Source organism: Geotrypetes seraphini, chromosome 1, assembly GCF_902459505.1.
Source record: "Geotrypetes seraphini chromosome 1, aGeoSer1.1, whole genome shotgun sequence".
Classification (NCBI taxonomy): domain Eukaryota; kingdom Metazoa; phylum Chordata; class Amphibia; order Gymnophiona; family Dermophiidae; genus Geotrypetes; species Geotrypetes seraphini.
In genome coordinates, this window is record NC_047084.1 from 78,246,736 (window position 1) to 78,274,390 (window position 27,655).

The 27,655-nt window shown below is 39.9% G+C and overlaps 1 protein-coding gene across 1 annotated transcript in view; it reads right to left on the reverse strand.

Annotated features, from left to right (window-relative positions):
* Nucleotides 1–22,123, reverse strand: part of ONECUT2 (one cut homeobox 2) — an 81,769-nt gene extending 59,646 nt beyond the window's left edge. The window contains exon 1 of the mRNA XM_033929222.1: nucleotides 20,756–22,123. Coding sequence (XP_033785113.1) covers nucleotides 20,756–21,887 — 1,132 coding nt within the window. The 5' untranslated portion in view covers nucleotides 21,888–22,123. The remainder of the gene's footprint in view (nucleotides 1–20,755) is intronic.
* Between the last annotated feature and the right edge of the window lie 5,532 nt (nucleotides 22,124–27,655).

The following is a 27,655-nucleotide window of genomic DNA, read 5'->3' on the forward strand; positions in this document are numbered from 1 at the left end:
GCGGCGGCCCATGAGGGTGAAGTGGTCCCTGACTATTCCTATAACCTACCTCTACTTCTATCTATACCCCTCAATCCCCTTATCTTTTAGGAATCTATCTAAACCTTCCTTGAACCCCTGTAGCGTGCTCTGGCCTATCAAAACCTCCGGAAGCGCGTTACATGTGTCCACCACCCTCTGGGTAAAAAAGAACTTCCTAGCGTTTGTTCTAAACCTGTCCCCTTTCAATTTCTCCGAATGCCCCCTTGTACTTGTGGTTCCCCACAGTCTGAAGAATCTGTCCCTGTCGACCTTCTCTATGCCCTTCAGGATTTTGATTATAACCACAGAAAGGCAGTATATCACGTCCCATCCCCTTTCCCTAATAAAAATATTTGACAATTATGCACAATAATTGGTTAGCAAATCTATAATCTCCACTTTATCTACACATAACAGATACAAGCTGAAAGTACATTTTTTGATGCTGATAATGATTCAATTGAAGAAGTGAATAAGAAGAAGAATGTACATTGAAATAAATAGTGAATAATAATGATGTTATTTGAATGAAGCTATTTAGAATTTAGCTTGACGTAGAAATAACTGGCACTTACTACTGGATTGGTTTATACATTAACAGGCTTCTCAAAATGTGCAAAATATCAGAGCTAGGACGCAGTATGGACTGCAAAAGTCTACCAGATTCCTTCAGTTTAGCCAAGAATCATTCAGCATCAACAGGTCATTTTTCTCTCTAAAACATATGCAAAATATAATCTTAGGACTTTTTTCCCCCTGATTACTGATCATTCATAAATACAGGTATTTATTATTTTAGTTAGTTTCCATTCTTATGGAGGGGAAACAGTCCACACTAATACAAAGTATTTGCATTATTTTACCAGCAAACAAAAATACCCATAGACATCTAGACCTGACATTTCTGTGGTTATGTTTTGCCTTGACTATAAGGCCGGTAGAACTGAAATGTACTTTCATTCTCAAATCTAAACATTCTCCTAAGAACAGCCTATTTTTCACCCATTTAAAAATGTGTGTACTGTTGATTCCTGCATGTACTTTTAATTGGGCAAAAGGTGGGCAATTTCCAGAAAGTCAATTTATTCAAGTAAATGGTTTCTGAAAGTTGCCATCTTAGATAAATAAAATCAATGTTTTGAGGTTGTGGTAAAAGCGGATAGTGTAGCTGGTTTTAAGAAAGGTTTGGACAAATTCCTGGAGGAAAAGTCCTTAGTCTGTTATTAAGACTTGGGGGAAGCCTCTGTTTACCCTGGATTGTTAGCATGGAATGTTGCTACTCTTTGGGGTTCCGGAATCTTTTGTTACTCTTTGGGATTCCAGAATCTTGCTATTCTTTAGGATTCTGAATGGAATGTTGCTACTCTTTGGGTTTTGGCCAGGTACTAGTGACCTGGATTGGCCACTGTGAGAACAGGCTACTGGGCATGATGGACCATTGGATTGACCCAGTAAGGCTATTCTTATGCTCTTATACAAGCCAACTTATTCCCACCAGTCCATTCTCTTCCATTAGTCTGTTCTCAATATTTTCTCACCCCCCTCATCCAGACCTAAACTCTTTTCCCGTACCCACCACTTTTTCATAATCATCCTTCCTAGCTTATTGTGTCCTTTTATCCCTAAGTCTAAGGCCTATTGTATAGGCCTAAGTCTAAGGCCTATAGTCTATTGTATCCTTTTATCCCTAAGTCTAAGGCCTGATTGGCCCAGGCTCTAGAAGCCTGGACCAATCAGGCCTTAGGCATAGCGGGTCCGCCCATCCTCACTAATCCTAAGGCCTGATTGGCCCAGGTGCCTACAAGCCTGGGCCAATCACACCTTAGGGTTAGTGGGGATGGGCCGGGAACGGGCGGGCCCGTCTCATTTTGACGAGGCGGTCCTGTCGACTGGACGGCAGCAAGACCCGTCCAGCTGGCCAACATTTAAAGGTTAGTTGGGGGGAAGGTTAGTTGGGGGGGAGGTTAGGGGAGTCATCGAGCGGGAGGTCGTTAGCATGGGGGGGTCCGGCTTTCCGGCAGGAGGGGATGGGCACCCTCCTGCCGGCGATTGGGAGTTTGGGGAGGTTCCGGCAGGAGGGGTTCGGCACCCTCCTGCCGGCGAACTAGAGTTTTTGGGGGGCAGGGGTGGCTTTCTGGCAGGAGGGGTTCAGCACCCTCCTGCTAGCAATCTAGAGTTTCGGGGGGGTGGGGGCGGCTTTCCGGCAGGTGGGGTTCAGCACCCTCCTGCCGGCGATCGGACAGGCGGTCGCTATACTTATCCCTTGCCGCGATAAATGTAGCGGCCGCCTCTACTCTAACCTGATTCTCTAACTGGCATCTGTAACATAGACGCCGGTTACAGAATCGGGGTTAGTTTAGGCCCGATTCTGTATAGGACATCTCTCCCGGGCGTCCTATACAGAATCAGGGCCTTATTGTAGATATGCATTTGTAAGATCACTTCCTAGAGGAATCAGAGGAACCAACTAATTCTCTTAGCAAAGATAGGTATAAGGCAAATGATAGTTTTGATGAGAAAGTGGTAATATGGAATATGATATCATATATGAATAAGGTTAAGTCTAAAGGACAACTTGTCTTGAAGATCATACTAATGTCAAAGTACCAGTGCAGGATACTGCAATTCCTGAGGTAGGTGTTACTGCAGAAGATATCAGTGTTACTGATTAAAGGATTCCTTATTTTCTATTACTTTTTTCAATCTCTAGTTCAGAGGTGGGAAAAGGTTCCGCCTAAATGGTGGGCTACTCTTTCAAGGGAAGCCTCCAGTAAAAGAAGACCTACTTACTATAGTGATGTCACTTCCTTTGAAATGTGGTTGCCACTTTCTCAAATGGGTAACAGGACACTTGCACCCCCATAGGCCCATAGGTCACAGTTTGCCCACCCCTGCCCTAGTTAATTTCTATCATTCACTAGCTCTGTCCCCTGGATAGCCCTTACTTCCCCTCAATCCCCATGTAACGAATGAGGGAATTAGAAAATAGATCTAAGGTGGTGGTGGGAGATATCCCCCACAAACCTACTGCAAGCAGAGGGGGATTTGGGCTCTTATCCCCCATGACTCCTTATTTATCCAGATATTCACCCTCTCCTCCTGCATAACCCAAGCTAGTCTAAATGGGAAGACATTGATTGACCCACAGAAGTTCTTGTAGAAAGGTCAACCTTTGAGCACAATCTGGTGCAGCTGTTTGATATTGAGATGACAGACAAGACATGATAAATATCTGCAAGCCTATTAGGAACAACAAACTGAATGCACCTTACAGACTCCTCCAGTGTAACGGCAAGGTCAACATATAGCTTGTGTGTCAAATACTAATTCTGCATTCACATGTATGCTATGTAAATAATATTTCACTGCCATTTGGCAAGTGTGAGAACATCTGACATACAGTGAGGCTCACTTTTTCCCCATCTCCCAGGAGGCAAAATGTTTTCATGGTCAAGAAGAAAGGACTGGGAATGAGCATGGTAAAGCTTTCTAATTCCTCATCACAGCCCTGTTAGAATACTAGGCAGTGGTCATAACCCTTCTTTTTGATATCTATTTCCTTCTGAATCCACATATTTATTTATTTAGATTTACACTTCCCCCTCCGTATTTGCGAATTCTGTATCTACGGATTCGGTTATTCGCGATTTTTGACCAAAAAATAAATTTTAATTTTTCAGGATTTTTTCAGCCCTGTAAGTCTTACCTGGTGGTCTAGCGGGTTTTCAGGCAGGAGCGATTTTCCCACGTTCATGCTCCGTGCAGATCGTTCACAGGAAATGGCTCGAGAGACTACGGGAGCTCAAGGCAGCCATTTCCTGTGAGCGATCTGCACGGGGCAGGAGCGTGGAAAGATTGCTCCTGCCTGAAAAACCACTAGACCACCAGGTAGAAACATATAGAAACATAGAAACATAGAGTATGACGGCAGAAAAGGGCCCAACAAGTCTGCCCACTCAAGAACCCTCCTTCACCAAATCTGACCTCAACAAGTCTGCCCACTCAAGAGTCCTCCCTCCCATGAGAATCCATCTTATAAGCATAACTCTGTAGCAACCCCACTTGTTTGTCCCACTTGTTCGTCTCTTGAAGTCAAGCACGCTACTGGCCTTGACCACCTGGCTTGGTAGACCATTCCATCGATCATGAAGTATTTCCTGGTGTCTCCATGAAATCTTCCCCCTTTAAGTTTTAGCAGATGCCCTCTTGTCGCCGTGGGACCCTTAAGAAAAAAAGATTTCTTCCTCCACTTCAATGCGGCCCGTGATGTATTTGAATGTTTCTATCATGTCCCCCCTTTCTCTGCGCTCTTCGAGAGAATATAAGCGCAGTCTAGTCAGACGTTCTCCATATGGGAGATCTTTAAGTCCTGAGACCATCCTGGTGGCCATTTTCTGGATTGACTCCATTCTCTTCACATCTTTTTGATAATGCGGCCTCCAGAACTGGACACAGTACTCCAGGTATGGTCTCACCATGGATCTTTACAACGGCAGTATGACTTCAGGCTTTCGGCTGATAAAGCTCCTTCTGATGCAACCCAGCATTTGTTTAGCCTTTGCTGAAGCTTTCTCCACCTGATTTGCAGCTTTCATGTCTTCTCGGATGAGTACTCCCAAGTACCGTTCTGCAGTACTTTTTGTTAAGTTTTCACCGTTCAAGGTGTATGTTCTGCATGGATTTCCGCTTCCAAGATGCATTACTTCACATTTTTTGGCATTAAAGTTTAGTTGCCAAGTACTGGACCATTGTTCCAGTAAAAGTAGGTCCTGTTCCATAGTGTTGTGCCTGGTTGCGCTGTCAGGTTCTGTTGCCTTGGCCACAACATTGCATAGTTTAGCGTCATCGGCAAATAATATAATTTTGCCTCGAAGCCCCTGAGTCGGGTCCCTTACAAAGATATTAAACAGCATCAGGCCCAAGACTGAGCCCTGTGGCTTAAGGGAGGGCTTACAGGGCTAAAAATAGCCATGGGAAGCCAGGGATAAGGGCAGAACCGGCCTGAATATTATTCACGGTTTTTCCATATTTGCGGGCCGGCTCTGCCCCTAACCCCCATGAATACGGAGGGGGAAGTGTATATCCTGTCCTCCCCAAAGAGCTCAGAACGGGTTACAGTTTACATTCACAGTGTTACAATACTGGGTTTACATATAGTGTGTTGCAATATAACTTCGTATAGGATTACTTACTGATGCTGGTGAAGGGTTGAGGAAGTGACTAGGCAAAAATATCGGTTTTTACAGCTTTTCTAAAGTTAAGAAGTCCTTTAAGGGCTCTGATATGAGGAGGTAGGCTGTTGCAGAGGTTTGGTAAGAAATGGGAATAGTATCGTTTCCAAGCTGTCCGGAGTTGGAGGGAGTGTCCTGGTGGTGTATGTAGGCATATTTCATCTTGGGAACGTAGCATTCTCTTTTGGGGTGTAGAGAGGAAGTTTCTCTGAGAAGTATTTGGGTGTCATGTTGTAGAGGGATTTATATGCCAACACTAGGCCTTTGAAAATGCAGCGTTTAGTTATGGGCAGCCAGTGGGCCGATATCAGTGCTGGAGAGACTGGGGCATGGGATTGTAGGTTTTTCAGTAGTCTTATTACTACATTTTGAACTCTAGGTCTTCTAGGTCCCATGTCCATGGATAGCTGATTACAAACATGTGAAGGTTTGGCCAAAAGTCACAAAATGTGCCTGTAAGAAGAGTCAGGTTCTCTCATCCCTAACTCTAGCACTTTTCTCTGTATTCATCTCATCTCCTGGATTCCAGTTCTTCTTTTCCCTATTATTTACTTAGGGAACTGGAGAATGCTATCTTGTTTAAACTGTGCTTTCTTTAAATATCCTTGTCCTACATCCATTATTAGTAGCCGGGTTTCATTTCTCCTGAAAACCTATTCCAAATTGTATGCTAAAGTAGTTTTCGGGACGTCTGAATACCAAAGTCTTTAACCTACTACGGACAACAAGTGAAGTAGATTTAAAAAGGCAATTACAGGAATTAGTAAAGAGAATGAGCATTTGAAAAAGAATGCAAAATGGACAATGCTAAGTGTATTTGGGATTTTGGGATGAAGAATGATGAATAGAAATGATATATGGGTGAATAAACTCTTGTGGGCCAGTGCATATTTGGAAAAGAGTACATTAATGAAGCTCCTAGCATGTTCTGCCTATATACTCTACTATATATGAGCTACATTGAATTTACAAAATGAAACTGATAGATGAAAAAAGGAGGAAGCTCAATAAAAACATTTGTGATGAAAAGGAATTGGACTGTTGTTTCTTGGAAAAATTTTATGTTCTGTATTTCTGTAACAAGTGTATTACTTGTGATATATATTATAAATCAATAAAATTTATAAAATAAAAACATTTGTGATGAATGTGCAGATATGTATTCAACTGATTCATTTGATCATATCTTAAGTATGTCTCCTTCATATATAGAAGATAAATACTTCTTGGTACAATTTGAATCCAATCCAGTACATAACATAGGCGTCCTTTTATTAAGGCGTGCTAACTGATTTAGCACACGCTAAATGCTAAGGTGCCCATAGAATATAATGGATACCTTAGCATTTAGCACGCGCTAAATCAATTAGTATGCCTTAATAAAAGGACCCCATAAAGAACTAGATTCAATAAAAGAAACTCAAAATTGGGTGTCAATAAAGCAATGACTGCTGAGCATTATTTTGTAAATGGCGCTCTGAGATAGGTGTGTAGTGCCAGGATCCGCACCCAACTTTGGGTGAAATCTGGTGTACAATCATCAAGTGTAAATTAGTTTCTCCTGAATTCTATAATAGAGCATGTATCTTTGATGAATACCCCTGACCTGCCCATGACTCCCCCCCATAACCATACCTCCTTTTCAGTTGCATGCCCAAAAATTTACACATGCATCTTTATTGAAAACACCTAACAAGATGTGGATGTAAATCCAAATTGCTGTCAATTAGCACCTATAATTGTTAGCACTCAATTTTTGGTGTTAGTTGGCTTGTTACCCAATTAAATTGTGCACACAAATTGAGCGTGGGCCAAGATTAGCACACACAACTTTGAGCGCCAAATATAGAATCAGGGAAAAGTGGAAAAATAAACAAAGGTTAAAAATTTGAATTCATAAACTATCTTTAAAACCCTTGTCAGCACTGAAATGTCTCCTGAATTATTTCAACAAAGTTATTCTCTCTCAATGTCCATCAAGCTTTCATGTTCTTTGTTAGTAATCATACAACTCTAACATGTTAGGACGTGTGCTACCTTGCCATTTACTTCTTGACTTTGCAATGCCATTTTAGTTAGTCCAAGTTCTTTTCCTGACCCAGATGTTCCAAAATATTTCCATCCCAATTTACAAATGGCTGGTTTATTTCTGTTCCCTAAAGACATGACCTTACACTTGTCTACGCTAAATCACATTTGCCATTTCATAGATCCATTGCTTTAGCATTCAGTTCCCCTTGCAGATTTTCTTTATCTGATTGCTGGATTATTTGTCCTGCTACTATAATTTTGCTGTCAAGCTGGTGAATCAGTACAGATCTCTGTGGAATCTCACTTTCCACCTTGCACCACTCAGAATTTATTCTCCTAATTCCTATTTGCCATGTTTGTCTTTGTGCCATAGTGCCACAGTTGCATTACAGCTCCAGTAATTCCATTTCTGAAGCACAGTAAAGTGAAATGGCATACAGTATTTGTAAACATTCATGAAATTGTAATTTCTTCTTACTTACTTTGGAGTCAAAGGATGCATACTGTAGGGCTAGTTACCATATAGTCAAATAAGATTGCATATTTTAGGATGATATTGTCCTAAATATTCCTAGAGCACTCATTTTTACAGTCTATTTTAATTAATAAATCAGTTGAAATGGATATAACTAGAATATAGAAAAATACACTAAAGTTCTTAAATCCCACCAAATGGAATTTGAAACTCTAAAAATAAAAGCCCCCATATAAGAGAAGCGAGCAGGAAATAATTGCAGCAGCTTTCCACTTAAAACAGAAACTCTGCATGCACTACTAGCTCCTTTATATATACTGTATTGCCAACCGATAACTGTCCATGGTACTGAAATATTGGGACAGCAAAATTTAAAAAGCAGGCTTAGCATCTATTGGAAAATGGCAAGCATTTGTTACTATATGCTTAGAATCAACTGAATTGATTCGGCAATAACTCTTTCTTAGAACTGCAGATTTCAAAAAAAATGTAGTTTTATTTTTTTTTAAGTATCCAACAAAATTGGTGGTTTCCATTTGTGGAGGGGGTGCTGAAAAGTTCTCAGCCCATCCAAGAAGAGAATGACGTGGATATGGTTCAATCAATGATCTGAAATGATGTAAAAAAAACATAGAATTTGTTTCTGCAAATTGGCACTTAATGAAATAAGATACACTTTTCAGTTACAATGGCAAAATAACGCTCAGAATTTAGGAAGTTGGTTGGTTGGGCTGAGAACTTCTCAGCACCCCCTAGTAGAAGTAAAATAACATGAAATACCAATGTCCAGCAGATGGCGCTCCAATTTAGCTGCACAAGCAACAACCGACAGCAGATCTAGCCCCTTTTACAAAAAAGGCACTTAAAGTCTCTTGCAATCACTCATTAGAGGGTTGTTGGTTTTTTGTATTTTTTTTTTCAAAATGTATTACCATTCATTTTTTTGTATGACTTAAATGTGTTCTCTATTAAAACATGGCTTTTGCATCATGCACCCATAAAAATGATTCCAAATGCACGTATTCTGTGCCATATGATTATTATGCATTACGTATTATTATGTGAAAATCGTTTAGCATTACTCTGCACTAGAGAAACGTCTGAGCATGATGCAATCGTTTTGATAGAGATTAAAAATAAAAAAGCTCTTTGCAATGTGTCGCGATTGCTTTTACTGTCGTCTGCTCTTGCTATGAACTATTATTGTTTGCATAGTACAGTTGGTTGTGACCTTTGATTTTTAAAGCCAGTAAACAGTATTGATGGGTTAATAGTACTTGCAGGAAGCCAAGACAGACAAATGCTGTGCTGCATTCTAACAGGAGCACATTACCCTAAGCTGATTCTCGGTATAAGCTACAGCTGCTGTACACCTCACTTCACCAGCCCCAATAAAGCAATTATCCAATGAGAAAACATTTCTCACCCACAGGGACGCCAAGGTTTTACACAAGGCATATCAGTACCCAGTTTAACTAAACAATTTACCTCGGCGATAATAAAGAGTGCATTTTACTTTGTGCTTTGACTCTGCACTTTGCATGGTATGTATGCTACTGAACAAACCTTCTGTCTGACAAAAGCATCAGTTCAAGGTTTGTTGCCTAAGAAGGATCGCTACCATTAGATCTTTGCTTCGTGTTCAATTAACCTGAACCATAGTTGAACTCTGCCCTTTGAACTCACAAAACAGATAAACACATTATCTCACCTAAGGGTCATTAATATTTTTTTTCCTTCTATCACAAATCTGCAACTGGCAGGCCTCCTCACAGATCAAATAACAAATCAATAATGCAGAGCTATAGAGCTTTATTTCTCCCAAAGATGCAGAAGGAAGAACGAGAAGTACTTAAGACAATGCTCTACAAGCAAAAGGGGCACAATAAGAAAGTCATATATGCCAAACAAGAACAAGAAAAAACGATCACTTTAATCATATACACGAATACTGGAATGTGGTGAAATAAGGCTTCCCTCCTATGCCTATATTCTACTGATTAGATGCCTTTGTCTATTTAAGTGGGCAATAAGTTATTAAATAGCAAAACTAAACTTATGTCCAGATTACAACAGAATTTTGTTCAATTAATCATAGATTGAGTTGATAATTATTCCAAGGTTCTGGCCCTGCTTACAATACTTATTCTCACATATTTCCTGTTTGGTTTTCTTAGGATTTCAAGTCTTATGCACTGATATCCTAGATGACAACAATAAAAGGGAATCCGGCCAGCATGAAGGGAAAATCCATTGAGCAAGGGGCTTTAACTGTGTGGTTTTCTTAAAGGGAAAGGTTGGATCGATAGGATCGATATAAAAGGTTTCCCTGGCCTTGCATAAAGCGGTAACTGCTTTTCTTTTCACTGGTTTAACTTTCCTCTTTGACGAATGCAAATCAATGAATGTGTGTTTACAACGGATTTTCTAACAGGCTAAGCTCAGAATGAGCTCTAAAATTTACATGGCACCCAGGCTGCCACTCCTACTACTACGATGATGCAGGAGTACAAGTTTGAGTAAAGATACCAGGTACATTCACTTTTTAGCCCTTGCTATGTAATAATAATAATTATTATTATGGGGCCCCAGTTAATAGTGTTAAAATCAGTCAGTACTGACTGTGATTTGTCAGACAGGAAGATATATTAGAACTACTACTCTACCACTACTAATAGCCCAAGATACCCTCAAACTTCAACATCAAATTGCATTTAAAATTCTTTTCTTCTTGAAGAAAACATCTATATTTGATTACACAGGACCAAGTACAAGCATAATTGAATTACCTGAAAGGAATGACTATCTATAGCCAAAACAAAATCTGCCTTTTATTGCAACAGTAATCATCCTAAAAGGAATCAGATCAATCCTGATGCTCACAATGCTGGGCTTCCTTTTTTAACATTAAGGATGTAATTTTAACAATGTTCAAAAGTTATTGGACATTTCTGTCTGCTTTTAATGTTCTTTTACAGCCTGTTTTAGGAATGTAATCCTAAGGGATAATCCTAGCTTTCAATCTCTCAGTCTCTCCTTATCTAATATCGGACCATTGTTTTCTTCTACACGCCACAAAAAAAAACAGGAAAACTCAACCCCACGCAAAGCAAAACAGGACAAAAAACAAGTGGGGAAGGGACTGTACACATCAACCTTTTGGGCAATTATAATTTATTGAAAATAATCATAAAAACATAACACATATATAAAATATGTGAAACACCAACCCTTCTGTTTTACTAAGGTGTGCTATGTGTTTTAGCACACACTAAATATATACACGCGCTAACCACTAACGCGTCCATAGACTAACATGCACGCGTTAGCGTTTAGCACGTGGTTAGTGCGTGCTAATATATATAGTGTGCACTAAAACACTTACCGCACCGGGGCCGCACAAAATACTTCACGGGGCCGCAGGTTGGACACCCCTGCTATATAGGATATAAGTGATATAAGATATAAGTGGTATATCTTTATATATATAAGTGATATATCTTTGGTCCAAAGATATAAGTGAAAAGACTCTATATAAGACTTGGGGCCTCTTCTACTAAACTGCTATAGCGTTTTTAGCGCTGAATGGCCCATGCTGCTCCCGACGCTCATTGAGTTCCTATGAGCGTCGGGAGCAGAGCGGGCCATTCAACGCGGCTCCCTGCACTAAAACCGCTAGCGCGGTTTAGTAGAAGAGGGGGGTTGGTGTTTCACATATTTTATATATGTGATATGTTTTTATGATTATTTTCAATAAATTATAATTGCCCAAAAGGTTGATGTGTACAGTCCCTTCCCCACTTGTATTATGTCCTGCTTTGTTTTCTTATAACACTATAAGATCTGGGCAAATAACAGAATCATTCTAAGATATATGGCTTATCAAAACAAATGCAAGCAACAATACTGTATATACAGAAATATTTCCATAAGAACATAATTCCTAGAACTCAGATATTAAAGATGATTGAAACGGAATTAGTTTTGTACACCATTCCAATAACAACATCAAAACCAAAAATTCAGTAAATATGAATTTTCTTTCTCTAAAAGATGTCAGATGTTCTACCGCTGAATGAAACAAAGGCATTACCATTCCATTCCCCTATAAATTATATTAGCTCCACACCCTCTCTGGTTACATGACAGAACACACAGAAAAGAGTTGAGAGAAACCCCCCACCCCCCACCCCAAGATAAATTACTACTAAAACCTTGAAATACAAGCTTATTTTTAAGATGATAACACAACTTGCAAATTCAGATAAGAACATGTATAATCTCCTAAAACCTGCTAAAGATTATCTCAGCTAATCAGTCATTAAGTACACCAGGCTGTACAGACTTACGCTAAAGATCTCATTGAACATTTTGGTTCTTTGCACTTCAGGATGAAGGTAAGTTGTTTTTTTTTCTTTTACTGTTCTGTACTTATAGAATGTTTGAAATCTATAGATATTTAGAATTATTAAGGGAGATCATAAATCGATCAGGCAATCAATTACATAAGAGCTTAAAATGTGTTACCCATAATAGATTCCCATCATGAAGGAATCTTAGGTTTCTGTTAACGTTTTACAGTATACTTTAACCAGACTGATAAGGTTGGTAAACTGCCTTACCTGACCTGTGTCCCCCCCTAGTCTGTAACTCCGGTCTCTGATTACAAAAAGTTCACTCTTTCACAATACACTATGTACAGTGCCTCTGAAAGTCTTGCCATTTATCTACTGTTTAAATGCAACCAGATTTACAATAACAGACACACAAATCATCCAGTTTTCCAAAGAGAGGGTTGACAAAGTGCAAATGTATGCCTGAAAATTGTTAGACTTCAATCTTCCTAACATTGTTTTTGGACACAGGAGATATAGGGGTTCATTTTCAAAGCACTTAGACACACAAATTACCATAGAAACCTATGGTACCATAGAAACCTATGGTACTTTGTCTAAGTGCTTTGAAAATGAGCCCCATAAGGTTTAAAATGACCTTGGGTCATCAAGCATTGTGATTTGTCATGAAACACCGTCATTACATAACTCAATGTTTCTATATATCTATGGATAGCGCTAGGTACAAATGGAAGTGCTACACAAACGCTTAATAATAACAATGCATGGCCGTGTTATAATAGATATTCACGACTGCTCCATGACTTCACAGTGCCTTCTGTTTCTTTTACATTTGGTGGGGGGGGGGGGAGGGTGCAGTGGTTAGAGCTACAGCCCCAGCACCCTGGGGTTGTGGGTTCAAATCCCACACTGCTCCTTGTGACCCTGGGCAACTCACTTAATTCCCCAGTGCCCCAGGTACATTAGATACAGTGTGAGCCCGCCAGGACAGATAGGGAATAATTTGTAATCCGCATAGAATTGTGGAATATAAATAAATACATTTTAACCCAAATGAAGCTCAAAAATCAAAGTAGCTCTCTTGCTCTCTTCAAAGCAACATTTTAAGATTTTTAGTTGCACAACCTGTTGTGTATGCATGTGCAACAACACACCCCAAGTAATGTATTAACAGAAATAACTCATTGAAACAACCCCCCCTAAAAAATATTTAAATGTCTTTCCGCAAACCTTGTAGGAGTTCTATATTTTCCTCTGGCTTCATTTTTTAAACTTTTTTTTTTAATTCCAATTGTGTTGAAGTCTTTCTCCTAGCACATCCTAAACTACTCATCTCATCAATTTAAATCAGAAAAGAGAGTGGCTCCAGGTTTTGTCTGCAAATTGGACTAATCCGAGAGCTACATTTAAATTCTATCCATAAACAAGAAGCATGAAAATGAAAGAACGGGCTAGAATACTTAACAGAGAAAAGAAGTCACCTTATAGCTTCATTCAAGTTTGACCAAAAGGGGGCACTGTTGCTTTAAGCAATCTTTGCACATGGCCCAGGTACTAGGAAGGTGCTATGCTCTTTTAACTCATCCAGGGCATGCTACACATTTTTAATTGCCTGATATCATCTGTTGCTGCTCATGTGAAACAGTGATGGGGAGGACAATTTTGTGCAGTTAAAATTTTTTAGAACTACCTGATCTATATTCACATAACAGAAAAAGGGTGGTGCCATTTAGATGGGGGGCTGACAAGTTCTCAGCCCAACCAAGAAGAGAATGAAGTGGATATGGCTCAATCAATGATCTGAAACAATGTAAAAAAAACAGAGAATTTCATTTCTGCAAATTGGCGCTTCAGGAAAAAAAGATAACACTTTTTCAGCTACAGTGGCAAAATAATGCTTAGAATTTAGGAAGTGGGTTCGTTGGGCTGAGAACTTTTCAGCACTCACTGGTAGTACCTATTTCTTCCCCCCTGCCAGGGGAAAAGCCCACCTGTTGGCTGGTATTTGAAATGAATCCCTTGTTTTACGAAGCCACGCTAGCGGCTGCTGCGCGGCAACGGCCCCGAAGCCCTTTAAATATCTAGTGCGGCTTCGTAAAACAGGCCCTAAGGGCTCCATTTACTAAGGTGCACTAGGGCTTTAACGCGCATTAGTTCTAGAGCGCTACATTGCTGGCGTTAGTTCTAGAAGCGTAGTGCGCGATAATTTCCTGCATGTGCTAAAAACGCTAGCGCACCTTAGTAAAAGGAGCCCTAAGTGCATGCTTTTAAATTTTCATAATTTATGTGTATGTTTTCTTTTTCTTTTCTCAGAAAAAGTATCTGCATAAATTATCAGTATAAGTGTGCAGTTTTTTCCCCCAGGGCAAATTTTCAAAGTAAGCACCTTGAAAATTCAGCAATGCCCCTGGGGTGAAAAGTTATGGAGGTTCTTTTAATCAAATCAGCAGTTCTAAAATAACCCTGCTCCCCCCCCAAAAAATAACCCCAATGCTTAAGACTTTTTTCTCATTTGGGGAGCAAATAAAACAAATTCTTCTTAATACGTTAATGACTCAATTTTCTCCAAACTTCCTATGATTGATAGGTTATAGGAGGTTTGCATCACCCTTGCTCATTTGCACAAAAAAACGACACCATTTTTTGTAGGTCGGTGCTTTCTCCATTGAAAATAGACACTGGGCTTTGCTAAACCTGATTCTAAGCACAAACTGTCAAATCAGGCGTTCCTTCCCGGTTGCCCAGCTCCCTCCCCCTCCCCATCAAGCTATGGTGAATGCATACACGCAGCTTTAAAATGAGAATAAATAATAAATCAGCAAATATATTATATATTAAATAAGTAGCCTGAAGGTGTCTACCTGAATTCAAACTGAAGAGATGACCAATAGAACTGGCCAATTGAAAGGGGCCTGAAATTCACCGAAGGTTAGGGCTTTACAAATACGATACCATTCCCAGTTTCCACCCCCGATCCCACCACCATTTCTGGACTGTTCCAGGCAGTAGCCTCTTCCTAACTTGCATTTTCACCTTTACCTATCGAAAAAAAACAGGCATTCTTGGACTGTAGGTGCGGGAGGGCCTTGCACTGCACTGAGCTCCGCAGTTGTTTAGAAACCGGAGGCGAAAGCTATTCGGTCCCACACTATGCAGGGCTCAAACAGTCCCAGGTCAAAAGGGACAAAGCTTTTGCTTAGCAGATAAAGTCAGTAGAAAAAAGCAAATTAGGTAGAAATAGAAAGCATGCAACGTAAACATTCTTTAGCTAAAACAGCAGATTATTATTAAAGATGTGCTTTCTTCCAGATTCCTCCTCCACAGATAATCTTACTATAATTTAATTTTTTAAAAAAAAGGTTTACGTTTTGAAATTTAAAAAGTTCTGCTTATAGCAAATCTTGCTAATTCATTTATTGACCGTTTCAAATCATGTTGGACAAAAATCAGAAAGCGGTAGAGGCCGTGTTTCTAGGATTTCTCAAAACCTCTTGCAGTACTTCGGTGGGGTCGATAGATCATTTTGCTGAAACGGAAACATTAAAAAGTGCGGAATCATATAATTTTATATTTTAATAAATGGAGGAAAGCTTCATATATATTTATCCATAAATAACCAGGTTTGCAACTTATAACTCATTATTTTAGAAAGTACCTGTATATAATATGTAAACTGCTTAGTTTGCAACACAAAATGGTGGTATATCAACTGCGAGACCCGCATCCATCTTAATTATAAGTAACACGTTCTGGAGTCTGTCAAATCTAGTTCATAGGTTTGTTATGGTGTGCCCCTTGCTTTAGTTGCAAATTTAATGACAGTTCTATAGACAAGCAAACGATCAGATACAATATTTGCTTTTCAAATTAACAAATAGGTAATTTACTACTCAACAGAAACATAGAAACATAGAAATTGACGGCAGAAAAGGGCCATAACCCATCGAGTCTGCCCATACCAATGACCCACTCCCTGACTTTTACTCCCCTATAGATCCCACGTGAATATGGGCTGAGAAGGATTTTTTTTTTCTTGGTTTTCTTTATGTGCGCTTTCAATGGAAAGGAAAAAATGTGTTTGTCAAATATAAATAAATAAATACCCAAATAAAGAGGCAAAAACCCCAGTGACGCGCCATGCAATCATCATCTTGCACAATCAGCTTCACAATCAGTCAATTCAAGCTATCTCGGGACCCCAAAAGGGAAAGAGATGATAAGAAAGTCGGAGACAGGTGAGACGACGGGGAGCACACTGTGCTGGGAAAAGAGCGCCATCAGCTTTACTGGAAACAGGTTGGATCAGGTTCCAGATCAATGGAATCTGGGTCCACACGTTTACGTTATGGTTGCCAGCATTAATGCTCTTTTAATCTTCTAAACATTATCAGCATCGATCTGCCTCCGTCTACACATTTGTTTCAGAAAAGTGACACACAACCCACACCCCGTGCAAAAGTTTGGAAGAAAGATGAAAACGCGGACGCCTCTGGCTTGGAATCTTGATCTCCTGTTTGTTTACATGAGTACGGTGTCTTTCTATACTCGCCAGTTCTCGAGGATCCATCACTAATGCGTAGTAGAAAGGTGTTATTGATTCACGAGGGATTTTAAAAGCCTAGGCCAGGCTTGAGCTATTCGCAAACATCAATCGAATCAGGTCGTCAAGAGAGAAATTTTTACATATGTAACAAGTTTCTCTCTTTGCCTTCTAATATGCTTAACTGTGAGGTAAAGATAAAGAATTAAACGGTGCCAGCTAGGTATAGTTCTTTGTTGGGGACAAGGCAGAAATATTATGAAATACCACAAGAATCGGAGACAATATAAAAATAGGCGCATATAACAACAACAAAAGAGTTTTCACGCAAGGCACCTCTATCACCACATACAGCCTGAAACCCATAGGGTTCCGCTTTAACAATAATATTGTAACTAAAAGAATTCAAAAATTTGTTACAGAAAATAGAAAAGTCACAGTGCAAGCCAGAGACATTATTTATTGCTTATTGGGGGTTAAAATAAATAAATGCACTTGTCAAAAACTAAGGTTACAAGCAAAAAGGTTGAACTGAATGAATTCAATTTAATAAATGTACTACGTAACCGAGGACTCAAAATACTTTCATATCTGCACCGGGCTCTCCATTATTCAGCACACGCAGCTACCAGAAAAGTTACTCAGTGCAATTAGCCACTTTAACGACATAATTTTAATTGCAGGGACCCCTGAAAAGTTCTCAGCCCAGCCCAGAAGAGAATGATGTGGAGCCATGAAACTTGCCTGTTGTTCCACACATTTCTTGACACTTTTCGTTTCAATGATACGCGTCGAGAGAAGTGTAGAATAACTTGGAAGTTTCACGACTCCACATCATTCTCTCCTTGGCTGGGCTGAGAACTTTTCAGCGGCCCCTGGTAAAATGCTTCGAACATTTTGGGTATTGATTATGAAACCTTATTTGCCTATTTTACTGTGAGGGTCTTTGTAACTGAAATATCGCAGAAAATCTTTGTTCAAGTATGTTCTTAGGATTATTAATGCAACAAAACAGTAGCAATAGTAATTAATAATTATAGAAAAATGACTATAATTATTAGTACTATTAGGAAGTGAAAAGGGTAGAGTGTTAGATCATTGAAAGGGGTTATTTTCCACAGTTCACAACCCAACTGTCTTCTAGAATTTGAATTGGTATTCATTTTACTAGGTAATTACAAAGAAATGTAACAAACATTAAAGACAAAAAAAACCCCCTATTATAAAATGCAGCCAAATCTACATACATAAAACCCTCTAGGCCATGAATATTTCATTTTAGCTTCTGATTTTAAAGTATAAAGCTAAGCATTTTCTAGCAGACTATGAGAATATTCAAGTACGATAAACACAACCCTGTGTCATACTGTGCGAGAAGAAACTATGAATTTTTTATAGTCTTGAAGCACAGAACAAAATTAGCTTGCCAGCCCTCTGCTAGTAATTGAAGCCCAAACAAGGCCATCAGCTAAAAACAAAAAGCACAAAAAAACCACCACCCCAAAAAACCACTGCAGTTAAAAAAAAACGAAAATCACAAGGTGGTCGTGCGCGCCTTCCTGAAAGAGGCAGCAGCAGTGATTTACAGCAAAGGATTTAGAACAAAAGACCCAGCTTGTGCCTGGTTAACCCCAAGGAAAGTGAAGCTGCCACATCTCCAGCTCTGGGCCCTGCAGAGATTTCTATCAATAATTCATGGAGATAGCTTCAGCTCGCTTTCTATCCATGTAGCTTCACCCACTCACCCAAATCCCAGACTGTGCATATTTTACCAAAGGAGACTAACACTGACAAACAAACCCCTTGCGATGACGTGCAATCACCCCTTAACACCACTTAATACATGAAAGGTTCCAAAAGCAAGAGCTCTTTGCCTTACCTTTAAGACACCACCAACAAGCTGAGGACATCACGTATGTAAATGTGAGCATAGCAGTACTGTGTCTCTCGCTGCCGCCACAGAACCTATGAATACCTCTAGCCTTTGATGTAAATATGTTTCCCAATCACCTAATGTATATTAATTAGGCACAGCGTCATCTCTCCTTGGATACCATTATAGAAAATCAGAACACAGAGAAAAAAATTCCGAGTCACAGATAAGAGGAAGACTTTCTATCCAAGAAATACTAATCATTTCTCTTGGCCAGTCGTGGAATGCCGTTTGATGTTTAGTATCTAATTGATAGGCCTAATAATAATCGTTCGAATTTAAATGAGGAGGGGACATCGTGTTGCTAGTACAGTATTACCATACCGCAAACAATAATAATACCATATGTCAAGTGCACATCTGCATCAGCGACCCGATATAAAAGATCTACAATATTATTGAAGAAATGGATTTATCTTAAAAAGTATTCTTTCTCACACACACCTACCCCCCCCCCAAAAAAAAATACTAGTGAAATCTCTTGCTGCAGATTTACCCCCAACAAATTCCCCCTAAAATGAGACTATGGTAGCGGCAACAACAAGAAATTCCAACAAATCAAGGAAGGATTTAAGGATTTTTTTAAAACAAGCTTTCTAAAGAAAGGTGTGTTTTTTTAAACCTTCCACTAATCAATACTACCAAAGAGGAATTGCTTCAGATTTAAATTAGAGTGCAGGGGAATGTGACAGATATAAGAGAAGGTGTGCTATATATATCTGTTATACTTGACCCTGTTACCACACAGTTACTTGAAACATTTTTATTCCACAGGAGCTTATTTCATTACTAATCTGTTTTTCGTCTTGTAAATTTGTGAACCTAAAGTGCAGGAAAACTATGTGACATATTGATACACCCCATTAGTTGAGTATTCTTCAAACATATAAGAAAAGACAGAAGAACCAGGATTTCTGATTTTCATCCGTAAATAATGTTTCAGAACAAAGATTTTCCTAACAAAAGACAGATCCACTGCACAACATCGATGGCTACATTTTAAAGATTCCTTTATCCGGGTGTATGCCAATTACAGAAGTGTAGCCTTATTAAACCACAATTTCCTTGTGTTTACTTAAACTAGATTTAATTTTCTTAACGCTCTCATTTCCGATTTTCTACATAGCAATCTTTAATCGACTTATTCCAGTAATCTTAGAACAATAGAGCGCTGTACTTCACTTTTCCGCCCGCTAGAGGAGGCATCCCGCACTGGAACAATAATTATACCCAGAGCAATTGTCCTTTTGCTTGTCTTTTCTGAGACAAAAAAAAAACACAAAACACCAAACAACCAACGCTACCTACTCTCCACCAAGACCAAAAAAAAAAAATCTGCGCTTATGTGCAAATGACCTAGCAAAATGAGTTTTTAAACTACTTAAAGCAATATCTCAGTTGGAGAGTACTTGAGCTTTCATATACTACACTTCCTACTATTAATCAGAATTGTTTTCAATCTGCCAACACACGATTTAAAAAATTTTTTTTTTAAAAATCTAACATATGCATCATAATACATCATGTACTCATTGGGATAATAGTTCTATAATACGATCGTAGGTTAGTAAGAAAAGCAAAAAAAAAAAAAAAAGTTTTTAGCTGTGGTGAGTCTACATCTTGGCAAAGAAATTTCCCAAGAGTTGGCATACAATAATGATTGCCTTCCAGACTAATAAACCATATGATCAGGCATTATTTCATGAGAAAAAAAAAAAATATATATATATATATATACACACACACACATATGGTAAAAGAACAAGTCTCTTTTTTTAGGGCTCTATTTCTGGGGCTAATGCTTTTCTCATTGTTTTATTTGAAGATTCCTGGCCAGTGAAATAGAATCTGTAGAATAAAATTCTGGATGTTGGCAAAGACCCCTGCAAAATGTGAAGAGTAGGATGCCAATGCCCTTTCAACAGTCATAAAAGAAGAAATTCCAGTAGCATCTAGTAGTCCAAATGCCAAGCTAAGCTAAAACCACTCAGTGGGGAAGAAGGCAACAGGAAAGTCAAGGCCAGCACTTAAACCTGAAGATGATTTCGCAGGGAACTACATAAGTAGTATGGCTATGACGTGCACAATAACATTAGATGTACTTTGTCTCCATTATTATCTTTACATGTTCTCATTCACTGTGATACCGTTTTTGGTCCCTGACCTTACCTGCGAGCCTTAAGGCTGACATTCGCTGGAACTCAGGTTCCTGCAGCCATTTCCACATTCTCCTGAAGGTCTCCCGTCCAGATTTCAATTTACTCCAAGGTTTGGGATTTCTTAGAAGGTCTGAAAGGGTACCCTGTGAACGACACAGCACCCTCTGAGCAAAGATAGCCTGAGGAATGCTGTAACGCTTGAGCTCTGCGGTGATCCTTTGTGCCACTTCTTTGGTGTTGATTTCCTCTAACTGCCCAGAGTTGTTAATTTGAGATCCCGAGGAGGAAGGAGGCCTTTCTCGGCCGGAGGCCAGCATGGGCCCATGAGACTGTGTGTGGCCAGGGGGAGAAGGGTGGTGTATACCATTCAAGTGCGACATCATAGTCGCAGGAGGGGTGGCAAGACTCCTGGAGAGATGCTGATCCCCCCTGGCCAGCATGGCAGTGTGGGCATCAAAGTTTGGGCTAAGCATTTTGTCATGACCAGGCGGTCCATAATTATGGAGGCTCTGTTGGGTGCTGTGGATGGATCCTAAGCCATTCCCGAGTGGAGTGCCAGCTAAAGGGGACAAACTTTGCCCCATGCCAGTCATTTCCTTGTAGGGGCTGTAAAGATTATTCATAGCTGGTAAACCTCTGTCATCCCGCATGAGGGTGAAACTTCCACTGACATTGCCAGAAAGACGCTGGTGGTGGTGGTGGTGGTGATGGTGGTGGTGAGGGTGATGGTGCGGGTGGTGGAATTTGTCGGACACGGTGGAAATAGGTGGCAGGGGCTGGAGTGGCGTTAAAGTGGTGTAGGTGCTACTCATGCCCATCCCGGGAGGCGAAGTGTCACAGGGCATGCTCATGGCGTGATGGAGAGGGATCGAGAGCTCCGGACGGTAATCCCCGGCCCCGTCGAGGATGGAAGCCATGCTGGACACCATGGCAGAGCGCGAGGAGGCGGAAGCCAGGTCCTGGTGGAGCCTGAGGTTGGCGGCGCTCCGGCTGGGATGCGGGCTGTGGCCGCTCAGCAGATCCTGCTCATGGCTGGCCCCGCCATGCAAGCTGCCAATCGTGTCCATTGTCATCTCCGGGTTCATGGCGCAGGCATCCAGATCTTTGGTTAGGCATCTATAGGCGTTGTAGGCAGTCTTCATTCAGTCCATCGATTTCCTGGATTCTGGTGAAAGATGGATGTGGGGTGGGGGGGGGGGGGAGCGGGCGGCGTAATCTTTAAGGCCTCTCAGTTTCTGGGTTCTGTGCGTGGAGAGTGCGTGTATGGGGGAGGGAGGGAGGGAGAGAGAGGTGTGTGTGTGTGTGGAAATCACCGATCCCCGGTAGCAGACGGGCCAGCAGCGCTCCTCCTCGCCATGTCCGAGCCCTTTCCTCCTCTTACGTCTTTCTGTTGGGGGCTGCCGGAGCTGTCCAGGACGAGCTCTGCTGTCTCTCGGGCAGCCTACCCAGGCCTCCGGGAGGCGGGACTCCGCGAAAAGGACGGCCGCCCCGGCCAACCGCTCCAGCCGCCGCGGTTCGAATTATTTCGGCGTCGGAAGCGTGCGGCCAATGAGGAGGGCGGGGGGCGGGGCCTGAGACTTTTCAGGGTTGGCTGAGATTTCAGTGGTTTTGCTGTTGAAATCGCTAAACGTCAATGTGTGTGTGTGTGGATGGCGGGGGAAGGGGGTGGGAAAGAGAAGGAAGGGTTCCCCCTTCCCCCCCCCCTCCTTACCACTAAAAACAATTAGCGACCGGAAACTTTCACTCAACCCCTGTAACACAAGCCGTACAGCACGCTTTCATCTATTGAAAGCTGAAACAAAACTGCACTATATCTACAGGTAATGTGAAAGACATATTGCTATTTAGGACCTCAAAGACACAATGCCAGTCAGACTGCGAAACAAGAGGGAAAAATAATTGTAATTTCTTCAGTCATACTCTCTCTGTCTGTAGGCACGTGCTTCTGAAATGAAAGACTGATTAAAAATAAACAAACAAACGTGACCTGCAAATCGACAATATTATTACAAAATTTTTTTTTTTTTTAAATTCGGGATTCACAGTATCAATAATGTAAAACTATGATTTTTGTTTATTATCTATTCATATTTGTATTTTTTATACAGTCTTTCACAAGCCAAACTGGGTTTTGGATGGGCATATGGAATTATCTGCAGGGGACGCTGGAAATTTGCATTAAAAATTGAATACAGTAAAGGAGCACAAAGTAACATCAACTGTTCACTTTTATGTATATTTATATAAGACCATGATACTCATTTAATTTTATTATATACAGCCATTCAAATCTGTACATATTGATAACAGTCAACTGCCTATATTTATTTTTTTTAAATATAAATTCTGCATTATGGTAAACAATTCAAACAAATTTATAGCAGCATATAACTAGTTAAGTTTTTAATTACGTCACTAATTCCACTAATAAGGATTGGGAGATCCCATAAGCATATTTTAGCTTTACGTGTTTTAAATTCTTTCTGTGACTGAATTAACTGCAAAGGCTGACAGAAAATCGATGGCAATGAAAAAAAAAAAAAAAAAAGGACAATGGAAAATATTCCATATCTATAAACCTGAACGTAACAGATTTTTCAGGAGCAGGTTGTTCTTTTTCGTACTCTGAAGATTTGAGCTAGCTGAGGTTGCGCAGATGTTGCCTTTGTTTAAAGGAACAGTAATTAAGGACAGGGTGGACATAAGTTTGAAAAGCGTGACCTATTTTCTTTTGATCAGCTGTCAAAAGAAGAGCAGGGGGTCTTCTTAAGACAGCCCCCTGCAACCACTTCCAGCTGTTAGAGATAACTTGATAAAAAAAAAAAAAACCAAAACACACCACCCCAAGAAAACTGCACGAAATTGTCCTTGTATGGCCATGAGGCTTTAATGTATTGTGAAACCAGTATATTCTTACTGACCTTTTGTAAGTCTTTCCCTTTCTTTTCAAAAATAGAGATCTCACCCCCACATAGTAAAAGAACAGGTTCACATTAACATAATGATGACCTGCTTACTGTATGATTTAATAATCTTCGTTCGAATATCTTTACAAAATGACTTTTGAATGCCAAAATAGGCTTTCTAGCTGCTTCATAGACCTGCAAATCAGGTTTATAAAGCAGATGACCAAACACGTGATTGTTTACACTATAATTCTAATTAATTGCAACAAGTTCACATTTAATTTTGCAAGACTGCTTAAAGGCTCCCAGCACTGTTCTGATTGTAAAAGGCGCTTTTGAGATACTTGTATCCTTCAATGAATCGATGAAGTCCTTTGAAATTATCCTTAAGTAGATCGCTAACTCATAAAGAAAAAACGCCAAGACTGTTCTTTGGGCTCAAGGTTTTATCCTTAGAGGTCGATAATGAATGACAAGTTACTTTTCAGCAGCGCCAACAAGAGAAGCCCATGTATTCCTATGATAAGTTAGAACAGTAACAGTTTTACCAGTTCCTCTATTCTAATCAAAGTGAAGCCGCTGAAGTAGGCTCCAATTGCGTGCCTGTGAACGGTCACGTGCTTCAGAGTTTAAAGGTGAAATGTACACAGTACCACTCTTTCCTGGGCCAAAATGAATTCTTTAATTTGTTTCTGCACTTACTGCCTTTAACGTCGAGATAATCATCCAGCTTCTCCTGTAATGCTATTTCATTTTGAATATTCGAACATATTTTTCTTGATGTTTTTTTTAAAATTTGCACATTATCTATAAATATGAAAAAAATGAGTAATGTTTGAGTGAACTGCAAACAAATGCAAATTTTTTAAAATATAAAACAGATAAAAACAGCCTTTTATTTCTCTTGCTCTTTCTTGTTTTTATATTTTAAAAACAATCTTTATAATTTTTTTTTAAATAATGAGAATGGTTCATATTAATATTCAGATCTGATTAAGAATAAAAGAATACAGCACTTTCTGAACTTTCAAATCCTCCATGCTCATGCAGGAGTTTGGGTAGACTCAAGACCATGTTAAAATACAATTTAATTCAGAAATTTGTTTTGCATCAGTTTTAGAGCAGCAATGACTACAGTGTACAAGACTAATTCTTCTTGATGTACATCTGAATTTTCAGAAATAAAAATGATTTTTAAAGTTCAAATATTATTTTAGAATAGAATGGGAGAACTAACATTAAAGTCGATGCCCCAAATATTTGCCCCTATGATTATTATATTAATATGGACATAAGTTTCTGCTTCACAGACAAGTTATTTACAGGTTGGAAGATTAAAAAAAAGTCACACTATGTGTATATAAAAAGCAGAGAGTTATTATGGATTATTTAGAATAGCAAAGATAAAAGCAATAGCTGGCCTTATGCAAATTAAAGAGAGTTAAAAAAAGAAGAAGAAATCTTCATAAACGAACAAAATGCTTTGCTTTAAAGCCATATTATATAAGAGTGGCAGAGCAGTGAAGTGTTTTAATTCTGTATAGGAGAAAAGGTCGTCATCAGGTCATGTTTATTATCCAAATAGGTTTATCCGTGAAGTCAAAAAAAAAAAAAAAAGGAGATAATAGTGGAGGGCTGATTTGGACTATTTTATTTTGTGCTTTCCAAAACCATCTGGCATGTGAGTGCAGGAGTATTGATCAGAATCTGTGTGCTGCAGACCCCATGCTAATCTATAGCTTTACTGGCAATCAGCTTCGCCCATGGATTGCATCTGTCTGTACAGCTACCAAACAAGAGATCTTCAGGAAAATAAGTCCTCCATTTCAAACATATCATCCAGCCTGTGGTAAGTTAATATCATCTTTTCTAATTCTGAGAATAAGGACAATGCAATAAAAGTTTTTTGTTCGTGTGGCGATGAGATTGTTGTTGTTTTTTCTTCTAGAACTGAGTGCATTTTTTTTTCCAGGCATCGACTAGTAATGGGTTTACAGAAAGGCCTCAAGCGTTAGTATTAATCTGACAACCAATGCAGTTTCAATATTCCAGGGGAATTTTTAGGAGAGACAGAATCCTTGTACTAACTGTACATAAATTAGGGCTCTGTCATCATGAAATTATAACTACAGCTATCTACCTATATCCAAACATGCATACACATAAATACATGCATATAGATCATGTCAGTATGTCTGAAATATGACCATTCCTTTTTTTTATCTGAATATTATTAAGCCTAAAACAAGGTTTTGAAGAGATATCCTCAATTCACAAATGGATAGAGGGGCTTGATATCCATTATGATAAATAGCTGAAACATTTTCAAGATGTAAAGGAAAGAAAAGACCCTAGTTTTATCTCTACGGGAAAACTGACAATGGTCTTTACTGAAATCTAATTTTTTCCCCCCCAAATAAACATAGCACCTGTAACTTTACTTCAATCCGATCTAGCTGTACACAAACACCATAGCTTTGATTTTCCCAAAACAGAGATAAGTTGTGCGAAACTGGAAAGTAACGCTACCGATTCTGTGAACGGTAAATGCAAGCCTAGAACTTTTCCAGCTAATTGCTAATAAAGAAATAAATAAATAAATTCAAACACTATTATTAGATGTGAGACTCAGGACTACGGGAAACCTACTTATTGCAGTGTGGTTCAGAGTGTCTAGAAATTGCGGTCTTTTGTATTTAGCTGGCATCTGGCGCTCAGGAAAGGTTTTTGGTCGAGCCCCAGTTCTGACGTCTTCTGAATAACAGAGTTAAGAGGGGAGGGAAGTGTATTATGAGGATTAAAATTACTTAATTATAATATTGTAGACATATAATATGTTTTTTTGTATTAATAATTGGGAGGAGGGTGTGTGAAAAAAATGATTGTTTTATGTATTACTTGTGTAATTAATAGTGCCTTTTATGCAGTATTTTATGTTCAGTTATTTGTATTGCACTGTCAAAGTTTGAAAATCAATAAAGATTAAAAAAAAAAAGAAACATTGGCAGAAGATTAGTTTCCTCAAAAAGTCAGTTTGGTTCGGTACCTCTGACCTTAAACCACAGCTCAGTAGTTGTTTAATTTTAATCAGTAACATATAGAAAAGATAACTTCGGAGAAAAAAAAATCGTCCTTCTTTAACAGCGGTACCTGGAGTGGCCCGCCTCCTGTTCCTTAACACCCCTCTAACTAACCCCAAGAAGACAAAACACACCTTAGTTGGTAAATACCTGGCCGCAGCCCTGTTTATTGAATAATAACATATTCAAGAATTCAACATAATTAAATATACATAAGTTAACATCCAAACCAAAACATTGACAAACCCCATAACAATGGTATCACCATTGTTACCTGATCCCGAGCTACCCTCCGAAGTAATTGGCCCCCGACCCCGCCATCCAAGCTAGGGTCTGAGGGGTGGCATGTCCCACACATGCCCCATTATCCAGGGTCAACCGACCCACCGGGCACGGCTCCCAGCCGGCCCACCGCTCATCCCTTGATGAGCCCCAGTAGCGAGTAGCTCGGGATACCGCCCCCATCCATCCCACGCACCCCAACCTAATGGGCGGGCGGGTGGGAACACAGTCTCGGAGGACCAAAAGGTTTGAGTCCTCCGAGCATGCTCCCTTTGTACCCCTCCCTCCCACAATCCTCCTCGGCTGCGACGCCCCGAGAGGCGGAAGTGGTCCTGCGACCACGAACCGCCCCCTCCCCCCCGCTCTCTTTCTAACTAGCCCGACGGGCGCCTCGGCGGGCCACCCAGCCCCGCGTTAGGGGCGCCCGTCGAGACTAGCTCTCGGGCTTGCTTATAACAGCGGTACCTGGAGTGGCCCGCCTCCTGTTCCTTAACACCCCTCTAACTAACCCCAAGAAGACAAAACACACCTTAGTTGGTAAATACCTGGCCGCAGCCCTGTTTATTGAATAATAACATATTCAAGAATTCAACATAATTAAATATACATAAGTTAACATCCAAACCAAAACATTGACAAACC